At 40.8% G+C, this 19,100-nt stretch overlaps 3 protein-coding genes across 9 annotated transcripts in view; 2 read left to right on the forward strand and 1 right to left on the reverse strand.

The window, feature by feature from the left end:
* The first annotated feature begins 1,406 nt into the window (after positions 1-1,406).
* LOC113091492 (gastrula zinc finger protein XlCGF49.1-like) overlaps positions 1,407-19,100 on the forward strand; it is a 34,362-nt gene continuing 16,668 nt past the window's right edge. For 4 of the 7 annotated variants that reach the window (XM_026257055.1, XM_026257060.1, XM_026257054.1 and 1 more), the window contains exons 1-2: positions 1,407-1,465; positions 15,666-15,990. In XM_026257055.1, the coding sequence (XP_026112840.1) occupies positions 15,729-15,990 (262 nt within the window). In that variant the 5' untranslated portion in view covers positions 1,407-1,465; positions 15,666-15,728. The remainder of the gene's footprint in view (positions 1,466-15,665; positions 15,991-19,100) is intronic. The other 3 variants (XM_026257061.1, XM_026257057.1, XM_026257059.1) reach the window with 2 other exon arrangements.
* Positions 4,301-8,707, forward strand: LOC113091493 (uncharacterized). The gene is made up of 2 exons (XM_026257062.1): positions 4,301-6,730; positions 7,712-8,707. The coding sequence occupies exon 2, from the start codon at positions 7,715-7,717 to the stop codon at positions 8,672-8,674; it is 960 nt and encodes a 319-aa protein (XP_026112847.1). The 5' UTR covers positions 4,301-6,730; positions 7,712-7,714; the 3' UTR covers positions 8,675-8,707.
* Positions 10,430-12,461, reverse strand: LOC113091491 (mRNA decay activator protein ZFP36L3-like). Its single transcript, XM_026257053.1, has 2 exons — positions 12,148-12,461; positions 10,430-10,918 (listed from the first exon to the last, which is right to left on the reverse strand). The coding sequence occupies exons 1-2, from the start codon at positions 12,459-12,461 to the stop codon at positions 10,459-10,461; spliced, it is 774 nt and encodes a 257-aa protein (XP_026112838.1). The 3' UTR covers positions 10,430-10,458.

Genomic DNA, 19,100 nt, shown 5'->3' on the forward strand with positions numbered 1-19,100 from the left:
AAGTAACCATGTTAGAGATCACTGTTTTTATTAGTTGGGCTCTTGACCCTTGATTTCAGTCTTAGTGTTTTCTCTGGCTGTTATCCGTGTGTTTCTAAAACACATTTGTTGTAACTCAATAGCCCAGAAGAAATTGCCATCAGGTGTTAACCTGTACCTAGGTGTAGGTTGTTATACTTAAAGGACAGTATGTTAATACAAGAGATTAACAGCATGGAGAGTCAAGCTGGAGAGCATTCAAGCCGAGAAACTCTCAAATTAAAAAAATAAAATGAGAATCTAAGAGCACTTAATATAGCTCTGAAACAAGCTATTCTTTTTTTCTTCATGTATTTCTGTCTATCCATCTATATATGCATTTATCAGTCAGTGTGGTTGTCTGTTAGTAATAATTTATTTTGTATTTTTTAAGAAATTCTTCCAATGCTCAAGTGCAGCATGAACCAGGACACTCTTGTTGCTCAACAACCACAAGATTCAAGTCAGAAGAATCCCCCTGAAAAGGTGAATACAAATATATTAGTTTGTTTATATAGCCTATATTCACGTAAAGTGTTTTGCAGAAGTCGTAGAAGGCATGTTAACTTCTTCATGTTTCATTTACTTTTGTAACAAAATACACATTTGGTATGATCACCCCCTTGACTATAAAACAGCTGGCACACTAAACCAAAATATATACCTTTTTTGTTGAAGAATCTAACAAGCCTAACACTTTTGCACAGTATGTAGTCAAAGTTATATGCTTTTAGATACAGTGTCCCTAACTTTTTTTCTTGACAGACACGGGCAAGGAATAATTTGTCATACACACAACACACTCGCTCATGCTTTCTCTCTCTCTCTCTCTCTCTCTCTCTCTCTCACACACACACACACACACACACACACACACACACACACGCGCTCATGCTTTCTCTCTCTCTCTCTCTCTCTCACACGCACACACACACGCACGCTCATGCTCTATCTCTCTATCTCACACACACACACACACACACGCACGCTCATGCTCTATCTCTCTATCTCACACACACACAATAATGATCTCTCTTTCTCTATCTTTACAAGAAATTTTAGAAGAAGAAGATTTGACCATTCAGATGGTCAAAATTCACTTTAACACAAAATAAAGCTGAACTTTTATTTATTGACTTTATATTTGGGGAGAAACTGAAAGGGAATAAGATTAATACACTGGCATAAAGATTCAGTATCAGTTACCAAATTAAATAGTTAAAGCTCTCTGCAGCCACAAATTAAATTTTTTATACAAAATCACTGAGTTTGAAATATTCATAAGTTCTTTCCAGTCCTTTATTTTGGAGATAAAGATCAGTTTTGGTTTTTTGGCAGCTCTGCAGTTCATTTAGTTCAATTCACGAATAGGACTTTTATTTTGCTCTAGAGATGTGACGTCATAAAGCTGCGCGCGCTAGCGCGTCTGTGAGTTGGCTGAAGAAAGGTGTGTGATTTTAATTATTTACTGTTTAAATCAGAGAATTGTATATAAAACTTGAATTGAAATGAATTGTTACCGACTGTATTACTGTAATGCATGCTCTATTAAGTATCATTAATGAAGGATATGTTGAGCTTGTAAAGCGCAAGAGTAATGCTGTGTTCACACCAAACGCGAATAGAGCGTCTGGCGCGAATGATTTCAATGTTAAGTGAATGCAAAGGCGCGTTTACGCGCGTCTGGAGGTCTCGCGGCGCGAATGATGGGCCTTTCACACAGGACGCGGTACGCGCTGCGCTATAAAACCCATTCATCTCAATGGCTTGCACCGTGCAAGGACGTTTTGTTGCTGCGTCGACCATCGTTTGCGTGCTTGCGCGCACGCCGCGGTCAAAGTTCAAAATAGTTTTTTTTTTTTTAAGTTCAAAATAGTTCAACTTTTGCCGCTGTGCTCTGTGACGATTACCAGCGTGACCAATAGAATCGGGGGATCCAAACAAGCACGGAAATCAAAATGGATGAACGGCTAGTACTGTGTGTGTCAGAATTTCCTGAGCTGTACGATACAAGTTTGAGGTCGTACCCACAGCCTCTTCTTCCTTGCTTCCAGGGCCGCGGGAAGTAATTTTGAACAGGAGGTGCTGTGAATTATTTTTTTTTTTTTGACAAAAAACCTATGAGCCTATAGGCCTATTTAAAATACATTTAAAAAATAAATACATTGAGATTTACTACTTTATTGTCATATACACTTCAGTGCACAGCCAGCCAGGGTCTGAAACACACAGACATCAGTTCTCAGATATGTGCAATGCGCTATTAATCTGAAGCAGAAGCAGAAATAATAGTTTAATAATCGAAAGATAACTAAATAATTACTTTCATTACAATTTCAGATAGCCTATACATACATGCAACTTATTTAGATACAAGAAATAATATTACAACAAAATATAAGATTAATCAAACTTCACAATAACGCTAAAACAATGCAATCGATTTGGTCAGCTGGCTTGAGTCACTGCACGTTTATGTCACACGCAACTCTATTAACTCCAAAATCTTTTTACGCACACCACAAGGAAATAATCTCTGACTATTTAAGCAATTTGTTTATTGAGCAGTTCTCCACATCCATTACGCAAAAAACACACGCACAGTATAAAGCTTTCTGTCTCCATCTCCAACCTTTTTACACAAACCACAAGGAAATAATCTCAGACTATTTAAACGTTATTTAACAGTTCTCCTTAACCATTACGCAAAGAACACACGAACGAAATAATACTCTCCATCTCCATCCCCACCACCTTACAAGAATACTATAGTGTAGGCTACTCCTTACAATTGCTTGGCTAGTCAAAGCTGATCCCACACTTGTTGCCAAAAAAATAAATGTTACAAGCGCGGCAGCACCATACTCTTACCTGAGCTACATGCAGGCGGGGTGCCCTGGTTACAGGTGTCCAAATGTCGAGGTGCGCTGTATTAAATAAAGATGAATGTATTCTGCATGGAACGAGCGGGAAACCTCGTTACTCGGCGACCAAACCTGCCTGCCTGACGTCGACAACGTAACTTCCGAACCTGTGTTGATTAGGCCTCAAAATATGAAATTAAAATCCAAAATATACGTAATAGACTGCGTGTGTCAAAATCATTTTCTAAAATATTCATAAGGAATTTATAAATTGTGCAAAATATTTTAATAGGCCTACATTTTTTTTAATCTCCCTCTCGTCACTAGGGGGTGCTGCAGCACCCCCAGCACCCCCACTTCCCGTGGCCATGCTTGCTTCTCTCTTAATTCTCATCAGCAGGACTAGCTCTATCGCTCGCTTCTTACAACGGGACAGATAAATTGTTGCTGCTGACCGAAAGGAGGAACAACAGACTATGAAAGAGCTCCCGCTAAAAGTTGTTAAAACTCCGCCTACGCCATAGCGCAGCACAGCGCAAATCGCGTTGTATCTGAAGGGCAACGCTGACCGGTGACACACTGGATGCGTGGCGCAAGCGTCTCAGCCGCGTGGCGTGTCGGTTTTTAATTCGGCTCCCATGTTAACAGGTTAGAGCTTACAGACCGCCTGCGTGAGACGCGCGTCTCGCGCGGCAAACGCTTGCTTGCTAGAAATAGAACCGACGCCTATTTTTACCGCGACACGCGTGCGTGTTGGAAGCTTTTCCAGGCTAAATATAATAGGAAAATGTGTTTAAATTTCATTTTGTACACAAATACATATGAAATCCTGATATTTTGATATTTGAAAGTCTATAGGTTGACATAAATTCAGATATAAATGTAATAAAAAAATAATAATAATAATTATCGATTTTCAAATATTGCACCAGTCAAACATAATCTATTTAGTATTGACGGTGTCCTTTATCAGTAGGTGTAGGTGTGTAGAAAAAAGTATATATTGTTGTAATGAAGACATGAGCCTGGTCTGTCAACGGTCTCCCTCTACAGCAGCAGCGCGCCAGCGCCGCGTCAGGCACGCTTCTGGTGTGTAAAGACACAGAATCCGCCACGCTTCTGGGACGCTTCAGACACGCGGCGCTCACGCCACGCATCCAGTGTGTCACCGGCCTGAACCCTGTGTGGGCGGTAAGCGCGGCGTGGAAGACGCGAATTCGTCTCATTCACGCGTCTAATTCAGGCGAATGACGCGCGAATGGTGCTTTTTGTGCATTTAGCGTTTGACGCGAATTCGCGTCTGACGCTCCAGTTGAAAAATTTGAACTTTGGCATCAATTCGCGCCACGTTAACCAATCAGGAGCCTGCTAGGACAGGAGTCACTCATTCAACAGTATGTTCCTGCAGCCTCCGGTTGTGCAGGAATACCTTTCTCCACTCATTCAACAAAGAGGAACGACTGATGTTGTCAGTGAGCAGTCAACCGGAACTATATGATAAAAGTTCATATTTCTATTGAGAATGAGGAGATGCGTCACGGTAGCTTGACTAATTGAGCCCGTCCGCCATTTTGGGAGGATACGCTATCGGTTGCCAGGGGCAACAGCGTAAGAGCGATACAGAGACGGATACAAATTGTAACGGATATACGGATAGAAATTACGAGAAATTATATAAATAAATACATATAGAAATTAAGAAGAAATGGAGAAGAATGCGGCAAAAGAAAAGGGTCCTTACAGGGAGAAACTTTCTACCAATGCCAAACAGAGGTATTTAGAGAAACTGGCTAATATTAAAAACGTCGACCCATACGAGCTGCCTGCAAGTGAATGGAACAAAGACCTAGACTCTTTACCACCATGCACCATGGAAATAGTTAATTACTTGGTTTTTGGCATCAGTTATTACACTATGCTAGAATTCAAAAGTGTTACGTCCTGTGGACGTATTTGGGGATTGTGCGCTCTTGGGAGAGTGACTTCACCTACTGGGCAAGTTCGGCATTGCATGTTTTCTTCTCTTGCTCTTTCTGTCTCTCTCTCCACTATAGATCGCTAATTGGATTCCAGCTGATGTCCATCATTCATCAGTACTGAGTGAATGCTACAGAGATCCAAGGTGTATAAGATGGCAAAGAAATAATGCTGAAGGGCTGACGGCTACGCGCTCACTCTTTGTCCTGATCCAGATTGGTGTTATTTGGTGTATCTCAGTGGGACCAAGTGTGGTCTTTATTACCTCTTAAACTTTGTGAATGAACTTGTCAATTACAAACTATGAGAGAGTGTGTGAACGTTATGGTGGGTGTGTTTATGATTCTTTTGTGTTATTTTCTAATTTATGTAAATACCTTTGTTTGTCTTTGTTAGGAAGCGGTAGGGAGAGGGTGCCATTTGTTTTGAATATATAATATTGCTTATGTTTATGGTAGACAGGGAGATAGGTAAGACTCTGTCATTTATTTTTCTTTCTTTTTAGTTAAGGTTATTTAGAGTTTCTGTGTTTAGCTAGAGGGTTTTTTGTTTGTTATGTTGGCCTGGCCCTCTCCTGAAGATTTGCTTCCTCTTGTTATTAATAAATTAAGTTATTTGCTTAATTTAGTGTCTGTGCTTTTCTGGATCAGGGGATTGATGTGACCGTCAGACTTTTTATTTATTTACATTTTGTTACGACGTCATTTAACCCCTAGACTAACAGTGAGGTTCGTAACAAGTGGGGGCTCGTCTTTTTTTTTTTTTTGAGAAGTGAGTTCGTTAATTTTTCGGATCGCAAATTGGAAGTTTTGCTCTGTTTGTCCAAGACTGAAGTCTGTTTGGACGATCGTGATTCGATGGGTCGCGGTTTGTGTATGGTGAGTTTTTCTCTCTTCCTCTAACGTTTTGACTGTTTTCATTTGTGGGTGGGGAAGGAGTAAAGAAGGGAAACGTAGAAATAATGGAATTCGATTTAACAGCGTTTACTCTCATGCCCACGATCGAAGTCTTTAATAAATGTAGAAAAAAAGATTTGGTTTTAATTGCGGAATTCTTCAATATTCAGATTGAGAGGGAGGCCACTAAACGAGTGCTTAAACAAGATCTTGAGGAGAAATTGACAACTGCAGGTATTTTACCTAGACAATCTGGTGATGAGGATGAGTTGGCAGTGGATCCTAAAGAGGCAAGTCCAAATTTTGATTCTGGGCCTCAGGACCCAAAGATTGCTTTAAAATTGAAAGAGATGGATCTTTTAATTAAGACGCAAGAATGCGAGGCGGAGATGATTAGGTTTCGTATATTAGAAAAACAGGCGGAAAGAGATATTGAGATCCGTAAATTGGATTTGGAATCTGAGCGGTTGGCCCAAAGGCCAATTCCAGTTCCACGTATTCGGGGTAGTTCCATATCCTCACCTGTAAATAGCACTGTAACTGAAGATTTTTCTAGATCTACTGCGAGTGATTCATTTGACGTTAGTAGGTATATTAGACTGGTACCTCCATTTAGGGAGGCTGAAGTCGATTCTTACTTTGTTGCATTTGAGAGAATTGCTAGTAAACTAAAATGGCCAAAAGAGATGTGGGCTTTGTTGTTGCAATGCAGTCTAACAGGGAAAGCTCAAGAGGTTTGCTCGGCCTTACCTATTGAAGGTTCCCTTGACTATGAAACCGTAAAATCTGCTGTTTTGCGGGCATATGAGTTGGTCCCAGAGGCTTATCGGCAGAAGTTTCGGGGGCATATGAAAACAGTCAAACAAACTTTTGTTGAAATCATTGGAAAGTTACGAGACATTCTGCTGCGGCTGGGTGCGCGACTTGGTCATCTACAAGCCCCCAAACTGTGAAAACACCGTTGTACTGGCAAAGGTAAGTTGCCTCACCTTTTGTCAAGTCAAGTCACTTTTAATTATATAGTGCTTTTTACAATCCAGATTGTATCAAAGCAGATTAATAATATAATAATAACAGTAAAATAACAAAGTTTGTTTCTGCTGTAACTTACAACAGCTCTGGATCAAACAGTGATGGCATTCAGTTCAAATGAAATCGTGTCAATTGGGGGTGTAACAATATCGTGTCACAATATATCGCAATACAAAAATGCAACAATATATATTGTGGATAGTGACAATATGTAGCAGCTAGTGTGTATAGTTCACCCAAAATGAAAATTACTGTGTGAGGGGAAAAAAATCAAGTTTACAGATTTACTACTATATATAAACGTTGCATATAATGTATAATAATGCAATAGGGGAATATCTGTGGGTCCTGCATGCAGTATGTCTGATGTTACCAGTAAAAAGTGGCCTACTGTACATTATTTTAAATATATTTAGTCACTGACAGAGTGCAAGCATATTCATCTAAAATAATTCTGTATTTTCAGCTTCATAATCATGAATATTGTTATTATGGTGTCTCTATTGTCCTGTGTGTTGGGTTTCCAGCACCAAGTCCAAGCCTATTCATTTACACACACAATTTAATACCGAATCAACTTTTATCATATGTCTTGGAGTATCGCAATACTATCATATCGTGAGTTCAGTATCGTGATATGTAGGCTATTGAATCGTTTCATGAGGGTATCGTTACACCTCTAGTGTCAATGCAGGCAGATCAAAAAATATTGTTGAATATTAGGTGAATATTATTTTGTATGTTAATGAGTTTTAATGTGGGGTGTGTAATGTTGTAGGTTTGTGTGTGGGGACTTGAGTGCATTAAGGGCGAGAGTGCAAGGCGTATATGTGATCCAGGCAAGGCTGCAGACAAATGGAAATGTGAAGTGTGTAACTTGAAAAAAAAATGTGACCTTTGTAATATACCTCTTGTATTTAACAGGTCATGCATTCAAGGCGGCTCATCGAGCCTCCTCTCACACCATGGGTCATCCTTACACCATCGGGACAAGTGTGTTCAGCCCACTGCACATGCATGGCTGGTGTAGCTGAGTCATGCACCCATGTTGGAGCCCTGCTCTTTATGGTTGATGCCTGTGTCCGGTTGAAGGAAAAGGCCACAGTCACTGATGAACCGGCCTACTGGATCCTGCCAAGCAGCATCGACAAAGTCCATCCAGAGGTTGGCCACAGCATCGACTTAACATCTGCTGCTGCCACACGCATGTCTCTAAACAGACGCATTGATGGTGAGACCCACACCAGTCCTGCGTTGAGAACACGTGTAGCCAAAACAACAAAAAAAACACCAACACCGGAAGAGCTGGAAACATTCTACAGGGATCTCCATAACACAGGCACAAGATCAGCCATTTTGAGTGTGCTGCCAGAATACTGTGAGGAATTTCGAGACCCTGTTCTGCCCATCAGAAGCTTACAGTCTCTGGCAAATGTTCGTGGCACTAGCCTTGATAGGAGTGACCTGTCAGCGCTGCAGAAGCACTGCCAGGCCATAAGAAACATCGCTGATGTGTCAGAGGAACAGGCAATGCAGATTGAGAGAAGGACGAGGGGACAGCACACCTCTTCACTTTGGTTTGCAGCACGGGCAAGCAGAATCATGGCCTCCTCAATGCACAGTGTCTATGCAACAGACATCAGCTCACCAGCTCTCCACCATAAAGAGGGTTTGTTACCCTACGCGCGGGCCAGGAACAGCCGCCACCAGTTGGGGTATCAAACAGGAGGAGACAGCGAGGCAGGCATACACCACCCACACAAAAGAACAGCACAGAAATCAACAAGTGCAAACTTGTGGGTTTTTTGTCAACCCGGCCTTCCCACAAGTAGGAGCATCACCAGATGCCATTGTGAGTTGCACCTGTTGTGGAAAGGGCTGCATTGAAATAAAATGCTCAGCTAAGTACAAGGACTACACAGTCCTTGATGCATGTGCATCAGATGACCGCAATTTCTGCCTGCATGTGGTTGATGGTCAGGTGCACCTCAAGAAGAACCACCAGTACTACAGCCAGGTCCAGACTCCACTTTTTGTAACCAGCAGTGCATACTGTGACTTTGTAGTGTGGACACTAAAGGACTGTGTACTCCAGACACCTTTTTTTGGAAGGCACGGCTTCAGAAGGCACAGGAGTTCTTCCTGAAGGTGACTCTCCCTGAACTCGTGGTGCAATATTTCACACTACCACCTACCTCCCAAGCATCGTTTGGCCCCAGTGTGCTACAGCAACAACAGCCACTGGAAGTGCATGTTAAGACACCAAGAAAGCAGCCTGCCAAAAAAGACAAAGCACCAAAGAGAAATAAGTCAGTGTGGTGTCTCTGTGCTGGATCAGAGAAAGGTCAAATGGTGGCATGTGACAACGAGAACTGTACAGTACAGTGGTATCACTTCCATTGTGTGGGGCTTGTGGACACCCCTTCTGCTGATACTCCTTGGTTTTGCCCTTCTTGTGCTGATTAATGTTTGATGCACATTACATTAATGCACTTTTTATTGTTTACATTAATGCACTTTTTGTTTACATTAATGCACTTTTTATTGTGATTTATTAAGAGCATATTGTGAAAACATTCATACACTGTTCATTGTGAGTTCTCAATAAATACTGTTATCATATAAAGGTGTTCAAAGAGTTTATTTCAAATTTACAGTAATTTCATAGTAGATTAGATTACACTTTATTTTAAACAAAGTCTGCACTCAGACAACACTTTTGCACATATTTACCAAGGCACAGCAAACAGTGAAAATCTTGTCCAACGCCATTATGTTTTCACCTTCACATTTGAGAAGCATGTTCACAGGTACAGTTGAGTGTAGGAATTTAAATTTATTCCGCACAACACTGATCACCCTCTCCACATGAATCCTGAGATGTGCTATGGCCCTAGTCTCCTCCACATCTTTTGCCTCCAGCTGTGCATGACCCCTTGTGAAAGTAGGTACCTTAACCTCAGCACACATCATACCCACACTTTCCCTGATATTAAATCCTCTATTTGCCAGCACAATGTCACCTGGCAACAGTTTGTTGAGGAAACCACTTTGCTCTGTTATGTGTTTGTCACTAGCGCGCCCACCCCACCCTCAGGATATGAAAGAAATTACACCCTGGGTTGTAATCACAATTAGATATTTCATGGTGTATGCATGTTTATACTGAGAAAAAGTCTGTGCCCTTGCAAGTACATTTGAGGGTTTTTCAATAAAAACCTCAAAACAGTCCACAATTGTAGCCACATGTTTTCCAAACGATTCCACAAACTGGTGTGGCATACTGGTCAATAAACTTTCTCTGCTTGGCCAGTACACCAATGGAGACAGCTGTGAGTACATCACACTAAGAGTATGGTGAAAGGCATCACTGGCTGTTGTCCTATGCACCCGAAACAGACGGCCGAGGTGCTGTATTGGCAGGTCTAGTCTAAGGCGCATAAGAGTCATCAGGACAAGCTGAAAAGGGTGAGAGCTTCTTCAAACTAACTTGAGGCAGATAAGGCGTGAAACTGAGCAGAAGTGTCTGAAACATTAGATAGGTCGGAAGTCCCGTGTAGTACTTCACTCTGTTATCATCACCACTCAGAAAGTTCTCATTCATCTGGTACTCTTCAAGCTCCTCCTTCAGCTTTTTGATTTCCTCCAAAAGACTGTTGATAACATCCCGTCTAGATGAGCAGAGTGCACATTCCTGTGCCGGGGATGGCGGCTGCTCCTGGTGTTGTGCCGGGGATGGCGGCTGCTCCTGGTGTTGTCCCGGGGATGGCGGCTGCTCCTAGTGTTGTCCCGGGGATGGCGGCTGCTCCTGGTGCTGTGACGGGGATGGCGGCTGCTCCTGGTGTTGTCCCGGGGATGATGGCTGCTCCTGGTGCTGTGCCGGGGATGGCGGCTGCTCCTGGTGTTGTGCCGGGGATGATGGTTGCTCCTGGTGCTGTGCCGGGGATGGCGGCTGCTCCTGGTGTTGTCCCGGGGATGATGGCTGCACCTTGTGCTGTGCCGGGGATGGCGGCTGCACCTGGTGCTGTCCCGGGGATGGCGGCTGCACCTTGTGCTGTGCCGGGGATGGCAGCTGCACCTGGTGCTGTCCCGGGGATGGCGGCTGCTCCTGGTGCTGGGTCCTGCGATTTACTTGTCGCAGAAATCTCACTTCATCTGTTTGCTTAACTTCACTGTGGCCTAACCGCAAAGATGGTTTCCAGTCAGGGTGGTTCTCCAACATCTCATATGATGGTTTACCTAGAACATAATAATTTGATTAAGAAAACTCATAAAATGAATCAAAGCTTTAAGCTGGATAACTCATTACATTAAAACATCTTGCAGAAAAAAGGCTAAGGACATGAGGGAACAATGCATCTTTGTGATGTCCTCCAGAGTGGGGAAAGTTAGTGTAGAGAACCACTGTGTGGGGCAAACACATTACTGCGAGATCATTTCACCGACAAGCAAGCATAATGTCATGAACAGAATCTCAACTAGTTTTGTTAAAAACAACAACACTGATGGTTGGCCATCAAGTATTTTCAAAGAAACAACAGTTTGGTAGATACAGTGCTAAGCATAAGTTAATAGACCCATGCTAAAGTTTACTAAAAAAAGGAATAAAAAAATTCATCTTTTGGAAATTGATCTAATTGCCTTAATTTAAAAAAATCCAACCTTTAAGGACACCAATTTTTAGAGAACTTACCCGAATGAAAATGCAGAGAACACACTCTCATCGACTCGGAGATGCGGTCGAAAGTAATGTCCTTTCTTCTAATTGCTGCCACCCAAGAAATCCGATGTCTCTTTGTCACATCGGAGACATGCTCTCCCTCATGCTTTTTGCATGTAGGGAAATGAAAAAACTGTAAAAGATGGCTCCTACGGTTTCCACGACAATCGTGTGAGACACTGGAGCAGTTTTTTACACAGCAGTGTAACTTTTGCCACTGTGCTCTGTGACAATTACCAGCGCGACCAATAGAATCGGGGGATCCAAACAAGCACGGAAATCAAAATGGATGAACGGCTAGTACTGTGTGTGTCAGAATTTCCTGAGCTGTACGATACAAGTTTGAGGTCGTACCCACAGCCTCTTCTTCCTTGCTTCTCTCTTAATTCTCATCAGCAGGACTAGCTCTATCGCTTGCTTCTTAGAACGGGACAGATACATTTTTGCTGCTGACCGAAAGGAGGAACAACAGACTATGATGCTGTGTTCACACCAAACGCGAATAGAGCGTCTGGTGCGAATGATTTCAATGTTAAGTCAATGCAAAGGCGCGTTTACGCGGCGCGAATGGGGCGTGAAGCGTGGCACGGAAGATGCAAATTTGCCTCATTCGCGCGTATGACGTTACACATTTACTAACCGAAGACCGATGGACAGGTGCTCCGCAGCTGTTATAGAGCGCCTGTAGTTGGTGTCCCGGAGAGTGATCCTCGTTCCGACGCGGGACAACAGGGCATCAAATTGGGCGCGAGACAGGCGGAAGTACCGCTGAAAGCGGCCGTCATCCAGGCACAGCTCCTGCAGCAAATGATGAAACTCACCAAACTGGGAACGCCTCCGGAGGGTCTGGTGGACCCAAGTACGGTGACGCTGACCCCTACGCCGCTGTTCTGCTCTCCAGAGCAAATATAAAGCGGTAACTTTCTTGATGAATACTTGATCAACATCAGCCATCTTGCAAACAGACAACCGCTAGCACTTGCCCCTCCCACTAGAAGCGGATTTCGCCTCGAACGCGCGTCAATTTCGCTTCAAGCGATTGTTTTTCACGTGAATGCACTCAAAATGGTCAAGCGGCAAACTAAGCGCGGTAGACGCGAATTTGACGCTCTATTCGCGTTTGGTGTGAACACAGCATGAAAGAGCTCCCGCTAAAAGTTTTTAAAACTCCGCCTACGCCATAGCGCAGCACAGCGCAAATCGCGTTGTATATGAAGGGCAACGCTGAACTCTGTGGGGGCGGTAAGCGCACGCAGAAGACGCGACAAGGAGGAACGACTGATGTTGTCAGTGAGCAGTCAACCGGAGCTATATGACAAAAGTTCATATTTCTATAGAGACAGGAATAAAAAGGACATATATATATATATATATATATATATATATATATATATATATATATATATATATATATATATATATTAGGGGTGTAACGATACGCGTATTCGTATTGAACCGTTCGGTACGACGCTTTCGGTTCGGTACGCGGTACGCATTATGTATACCGAACGGTTCGTTGGAGTAATTAATTATATTTGAAAAAAAAAAAGAGAGAGAGAAAGAAATATAATGATATGCGTTCAACAAGGTAGCCCAATAACCCAAACAACGTAACAGGCAACGCCCCTGACACTCCCGAAGAAGAAAAAAACACCATCTTATATGTTTATGTTAGGCTACTCAGCAGGCGCTCGCTCACTCAGTACACGCTGAAGGCTCGTTGCAAAATAGCCAATGCGTTTAACAGACTAGAAATGAGAAGATCCTCCAATAACCAACAGGTCTGGTGTTTGGGTGCACTTTGGATTCCCTTTAAGCTATAATGGTGATGGCAAGAGAGTGGTGGATAAAAAAACAACGGTATGTCGCATCTGCAACATGACAGGGTACACCAGCGGGATTACAAAAAAAAAAAAAAAAAAAAACCAGCGGGAATATCTGGGATATATGCGTCAGTACTATCTGGGAAAAGACGAAAAAAAGGAGAAACATGCACGCAGCAAACTATCCCTGCAGCATTTAGACACTATAGCTTACAGGGAATCCAACCCAAACACCAGACCTGTTGGTTATTTTAGGATCTTATATTTCTGGTCTGTTAAATGCATTAGACATTTTGCAACGAGCCTTCAGCGCGTGCTGAGTGAGCGAGCGCCTTAGGGGCCGTTCACATATCGTGCCTAAAAACGCATGGAAAACGCTAAGCGCGTCTTTCTCCTCCTTTCCAAAGCGCTCGGGCAGATGCGCTCATGAGGCGTCTGTCTTTGCTAAGCAACAATGACGTGCTCTCTCCATGAGACGCGGAAATTTCAGCGAAGGATAAATGGATTTGCAGCTCTAAAAATCGCTTGCAGTAGCTCTGCTACTGAATTTATTTCAAAATTGCAATCCATATACAACTATGATCAGCTGTTCCTTCATCTTGGCTGAGCTCTCAACGTTGTTACGGGAAAGGATGAAGCTGATTGGTTGGTTCTTGTCACATGACCCGCGGTGCGCTTGCGGCATTCTGAAAAGTTGAGATGTTTTTACATTTTGCTGTATCTAAAACGTATCGAACCGAACCGAACCGAACCGTGACATCAGTGTATCGTATCGAACCGAACCGTGAATTTTGTGAACCGTTACACCCCTAATATATATATATATATATATATATATATATATATATATATATATATATAAATATATATATATATATATATATATATATATATATATATAAATATATATATATAAATTTATGCATTTAGCAGACGCTTTTATCCAAAGCGACTTACAGTGCATTCAGGCTATCAATTTTTTTTTACATATCATGTGTTCCCGGGGAATCGAACACACAACCTTGTGCTTGCTTGCTTGCTAGCGCAGTGCTCTACCAGTTGAGCTACAGGAACATAAAAACATATTAATAGATAAATTGAATAAAGGCCAAAGATAAGAAACGTTTCACTTTATCCCAAATGAATTATATTTTATATTGAACCACTAAAGAGACATCCGAGCCAGCAGCAAATGTCAGAAGGTCTAGCTGAGCTGAGGCTGCTCTCGGCGGATATATGATGACGAAGCTCCCGCTGATTGCATGGAGCTCATCTCAGAGATCGGCGAAACACATTTTTTAAATAGACGCTGTCATTATAAACAAACCGCATATTTAAGTTTAAAACAACTACATTCTTGAAATACTTTTAAAAATACATTTCATGACACAATAACAGTTATATTTTGAAAATAATCCGAATAAAATGGCGGTTGAAAATGCTGCGTGAACTCAGCTGGCAGAAGCCCCCCCCCCATGACGCGGATTTGCGTCTGTTGTGAAGTTCATTTCACGCGCGAATGATCTCAAAATAGTCAAGTGGCAAACTAGACGTGGTAGACACGTATTTGATGCTCTATTTAAAATGAACTTCGAATTAACTTTGAATTAAACGGCAAAGTAAAAAAATTTCAACTCTGGCAGCAGGCGCGAATTTGCGTCAAACGCTTAAATGCACAAAGCACCATTCTCACGTCAATTTGCGTCATTCGCGCGAAATAGACACGCTAAACGCCTCATTCCTGCCGCGAGACCTCCAGACGCGCGTAAACACGCCTTTGCATTGATTTAACTTTGAAATCATTCGCGCCAGACGCTCTATTCGCGTTTGGTGTGAACACAGCATAACAGAAAAGTTGTGTCTCATCTTTCTCTCAATCTGAATCAGTTCATCATCGAGTAGTGATGGAGAAACTGAGCTTTTTGAAGATCCGAGTCAATTGAATCAAATGATTCTTAAAATGATTCAGTGATTCGAATCAGCGCACGCTTAAAACAACAAAAAAAAATTTCATTTACATTGTAATCTGTTAAATATAATTTACAAATCAGTAAACACCAAATATAATCTTATTATAAATATGAATATTGTCAGGAAGCCTATTTTAGGAACTAGGTAAGTTCAATAGTAAGGTTTATTAGAAATATTTTATTTTGTGTCCCTAAATTTGCTATTTTGTTTTTGTTTTTTTATTCATCGGGTGATTTAAGTTCTGTAACCGTGACTCTTTGAGTGAATCCCTTACTAGTGCGCTGACTACTGAACTAGGGATCAGATTGAGACGCACCCAGAGATTTAGATTGAGTTTATTCTTCTTTCTGTTCATCTTAAACAGGACAGTATTCAAAGACACAGAAAAACTCCAGCTGAAGAGACTGAGACACACACTGTTATAAAAATGGAGTTTATTAAAGAGGAGAGAGAAGACATGAAGATTGAAGAAAGATTCAGAGTCAAACATGAAGACACAGAGACACACACTGTTATAAAGTTGGAGTTTATTAAAGAAGACGTGAAGATTGAAGACACATTCAGAGTCAAACATGAAGACACAGAGACACACACTTTTATAAAGATGGAGTTTATTAAAGAGGAGAGTGAAGACGTGAAGATTGAAGACACATTCAGAGTCAAACATGAAGATACTGAGGAACAAACAGGTTGGTTTTCATTCTCTTCATTCTCATTTGATCATTATTAAAATGTCCAGCTCTACAGAAATAGAGAAATGTTAAAATAGGACAAAGGTAGTCTGAACCAAATGGTTATTTTGTGTAACATCAAACCCCCAAATCTACTTCTGAAACAATGAAAACCATACATTTATATCACTTAATAATGCAAATATATCAAACAAACACTTTGTTTTACATAATGTGAATTAATAGTGATTATATCTGTTGTCTGTCATAAATTTTTTCTACTCATCCTCAAAAGTGCTTTACTAACATTAATATTCCTAAACATAACTGACAACTAAGGAAAATCCCATTGGTTTAGCGCATGGGTCTGTCACGTGATTAAGAAATGACTTAAACCTGAAGACTTAACAGACAAGAGGTGAGGTAATCACAGACTGTAGACCCAGGTAAAGAATGAATTAATCTTTTCTGTTTATTATAGAATTTTTGTTTTGTATTGTTTGTAGTGTGGTTGTTTGTAGTTTGTTTGGGCCTGATACATGCATCTCTTGTTATTATCTTGATGCTCTGAATAATCATTAAAATGTGTACTGTTCAGAACTAGTCAGTAAAGATGTGTGAGCTTTTAAATATATTTGGTTATTTTGTGCATCTCTTCCAAATAACCAACAACTCATGAAAACGATTATCTTGCTATGTTTTATTTTGGGTGAGTGTTTCATACACTTTGATTGTACCTTTGTTTGGGGAGTAAATGGTCCAAGCATGGGCCCTCTGACTGTTAGAAATATATTTGTACTGTTTTTATACTTAATTGGTACTAAAAAACATAGTTTTTTTTTATTTTATTTACCGTATTTTCCAGACTATAAGTTGCACTTTTTTTCATAGTTTAGTTGGTCCTGCGACTTACAGTCAGGTGCGACTTATTTATCAAAATTAATTTGACATGAACCAAGAGAAATAAACTAAGAGAAAACATTCCTGTCTACAGCCACGAGAGGGCGCTCTATGCTGCTCATTGCTCCTGTAGTCCACACTGAAGACATAGAGCACCCTCTCGTGGCTGGAGACGGTAATGTTTTCTCTTGGTTCTTGGTTCTAAATATATGTGACTTATAGTCCAGTGCGACTTGTATATGTTTTTTTCCTCATCATGACGTATTTTTGGACTGATGTGACTTATACTCAGGTGCGACTTATAGTCCGAAAAATACGGTACCCAACCGTTGGGTTACACATATTGGGTAACTGTTTTGGGTTCTCTTAAAATTTGTTGGGTCATTTTTTGTTGTTGTTGGGTTATTTTTAATTATAACCTAATTGTTGGGTTAAATACGGTTCCCTCTTCACTCCGTAAAATTTTTAACAGTCAGCGACTCAGCGGACATCAACGGCAGCCTGCATGATTATACACACTCACTCATGCACACACCCACGGCACACACTAATAAAATGAAAAGCTTTATTTACATTTTTGTCTAATTTGTTATTTGTCGTGTTCTTTTCTCAGATTGAGCTCCCTGACAATCTGACAGAAATGTGTTGTGGCCCAAAAATGGGTTGAAAATAGGGTTGTGCTGACAGACGATATAGTATCTTGTATCGATGATAGTCAGAGATATCGACGTAAGAAGATTTCTATGTTGATAGTCAAGACGATATTAGGCTCATTCTCCTATTAATGTATTAGATTATAATAATAATAACTTACTATATATTAGTTTTTTATTAGGTGGCCTATTATAATGAGGCTATCAAACTGCCCTGCTATTTCACTTCAGCACCGTATTTCACACACACACAGCGCGCGCAAAAGAGGATTAGAGCCAGTAACGTTAGTCAGTGAAGTTGTAATGCTTTGATTTGGATAACTCGTTAAATCCATGAAATGAAAGCGATAGAAAATGAGGAGTTGGTGTCCCACACATTTAATGGCTGGTACACGGCAACATACTCTTCTCAAACAATGCAATATTTTGTATTATATGAGCAATATTTTAATCAATCCCTCACTAACCGAGTTTAATGACACAGTTATGTTAGATGCATCTCATTCTTGTTTCTGTGGTGGTGTGTTGGTCTCGTCATGAGGCGCTCGGTCCGGAGCGCTTTGTGACTGATGCAGCAGTTCAATTCAAATTTACTCTAAATATATGAACTTACCTGTTTTGAATACTTTATATTTAACGTGTTCGTTTATGCCCAATCTTAGTGTTGAACTTCAAATAAACTATACCATTCATTTTCACCATCGACTGATTTTGCAGAATATTTAGACTATATATGAACCAGCTGTTTTAAATACAGTATTTTTATATTTAACGTTAGTTTATCAGTATGTTTGAAAGTATATTTTTTGATTATTCGTGATTCCATAGACTCTCTCTCGTGCACCTGCATGATTTAAAACACCAAACACTTATGCTTTGATAAGAACAAAAGAGTCTCTCTCTTGCTCCACCCATGCACGATAATATCGTGTATCGTTGATATCACGGACTGACGATATGACGATCTGAAAAATGGCCATCTCGCCCAACACTAGTTGAAAACATGTGGTTCATGTTCAGTCATGGCCAAAAATATTGGCCATAGGTAAATATGATCAAAGAAGGGTGTGAAAATTAATCTGCATTGTTAATCAACATTTTTTACAAAAATGTATCCTTTCATTGGATAATAAGATTTTAAAATGGGGGGAAATATAATTATGAAATAAATGTTTTTCTCTAATGCACACTGACCACAATTAACAGCCCCCTTTTATTCAATACTTTTTGAAACCTCCATGTGCCAGTTTAACAGGTCTAAATTTTCTCCTATAATCCCTGATGAGGTTAGAGAACAAGAGATCAGAGATCATTCCATCATCCAAAATCACTCCAGACCCTTTAAATTCCCAACTCCATGTTGGTGGTTCTCCTCTTCAGTTCACTCCTCTCATTTTCTATAGGGTTCAGGTCAGAGGACTTGAATGGCTTTTGCAGAAGCTTGGTTTTGAGCTCAGTGACCCATTTCTGTGTTGTTTTTGAGGTTTGTGTTTGGACGATTGTACGGTTGGAAGATCCAAACATGGTCCATCATAAGATTTCTGAGTCAGTCACTTACTGATTTTTCATCTGTTG

The sequence above is a fragment of the Carassius auratus genome, unplaced genomic scaffold (assembly GCF_003368295.1).
Source record: "Carassius auratus strain Wakin unplaced genomic scaffold, ASM336829v1 scaf_tig00214203, whole genome shotgun sequence".
NCBI lineage: Eukaryota > Metazoa > Chordata > Actinopteri > Cypriniformes > Cyprinidae > Carassius > Carassius auratus.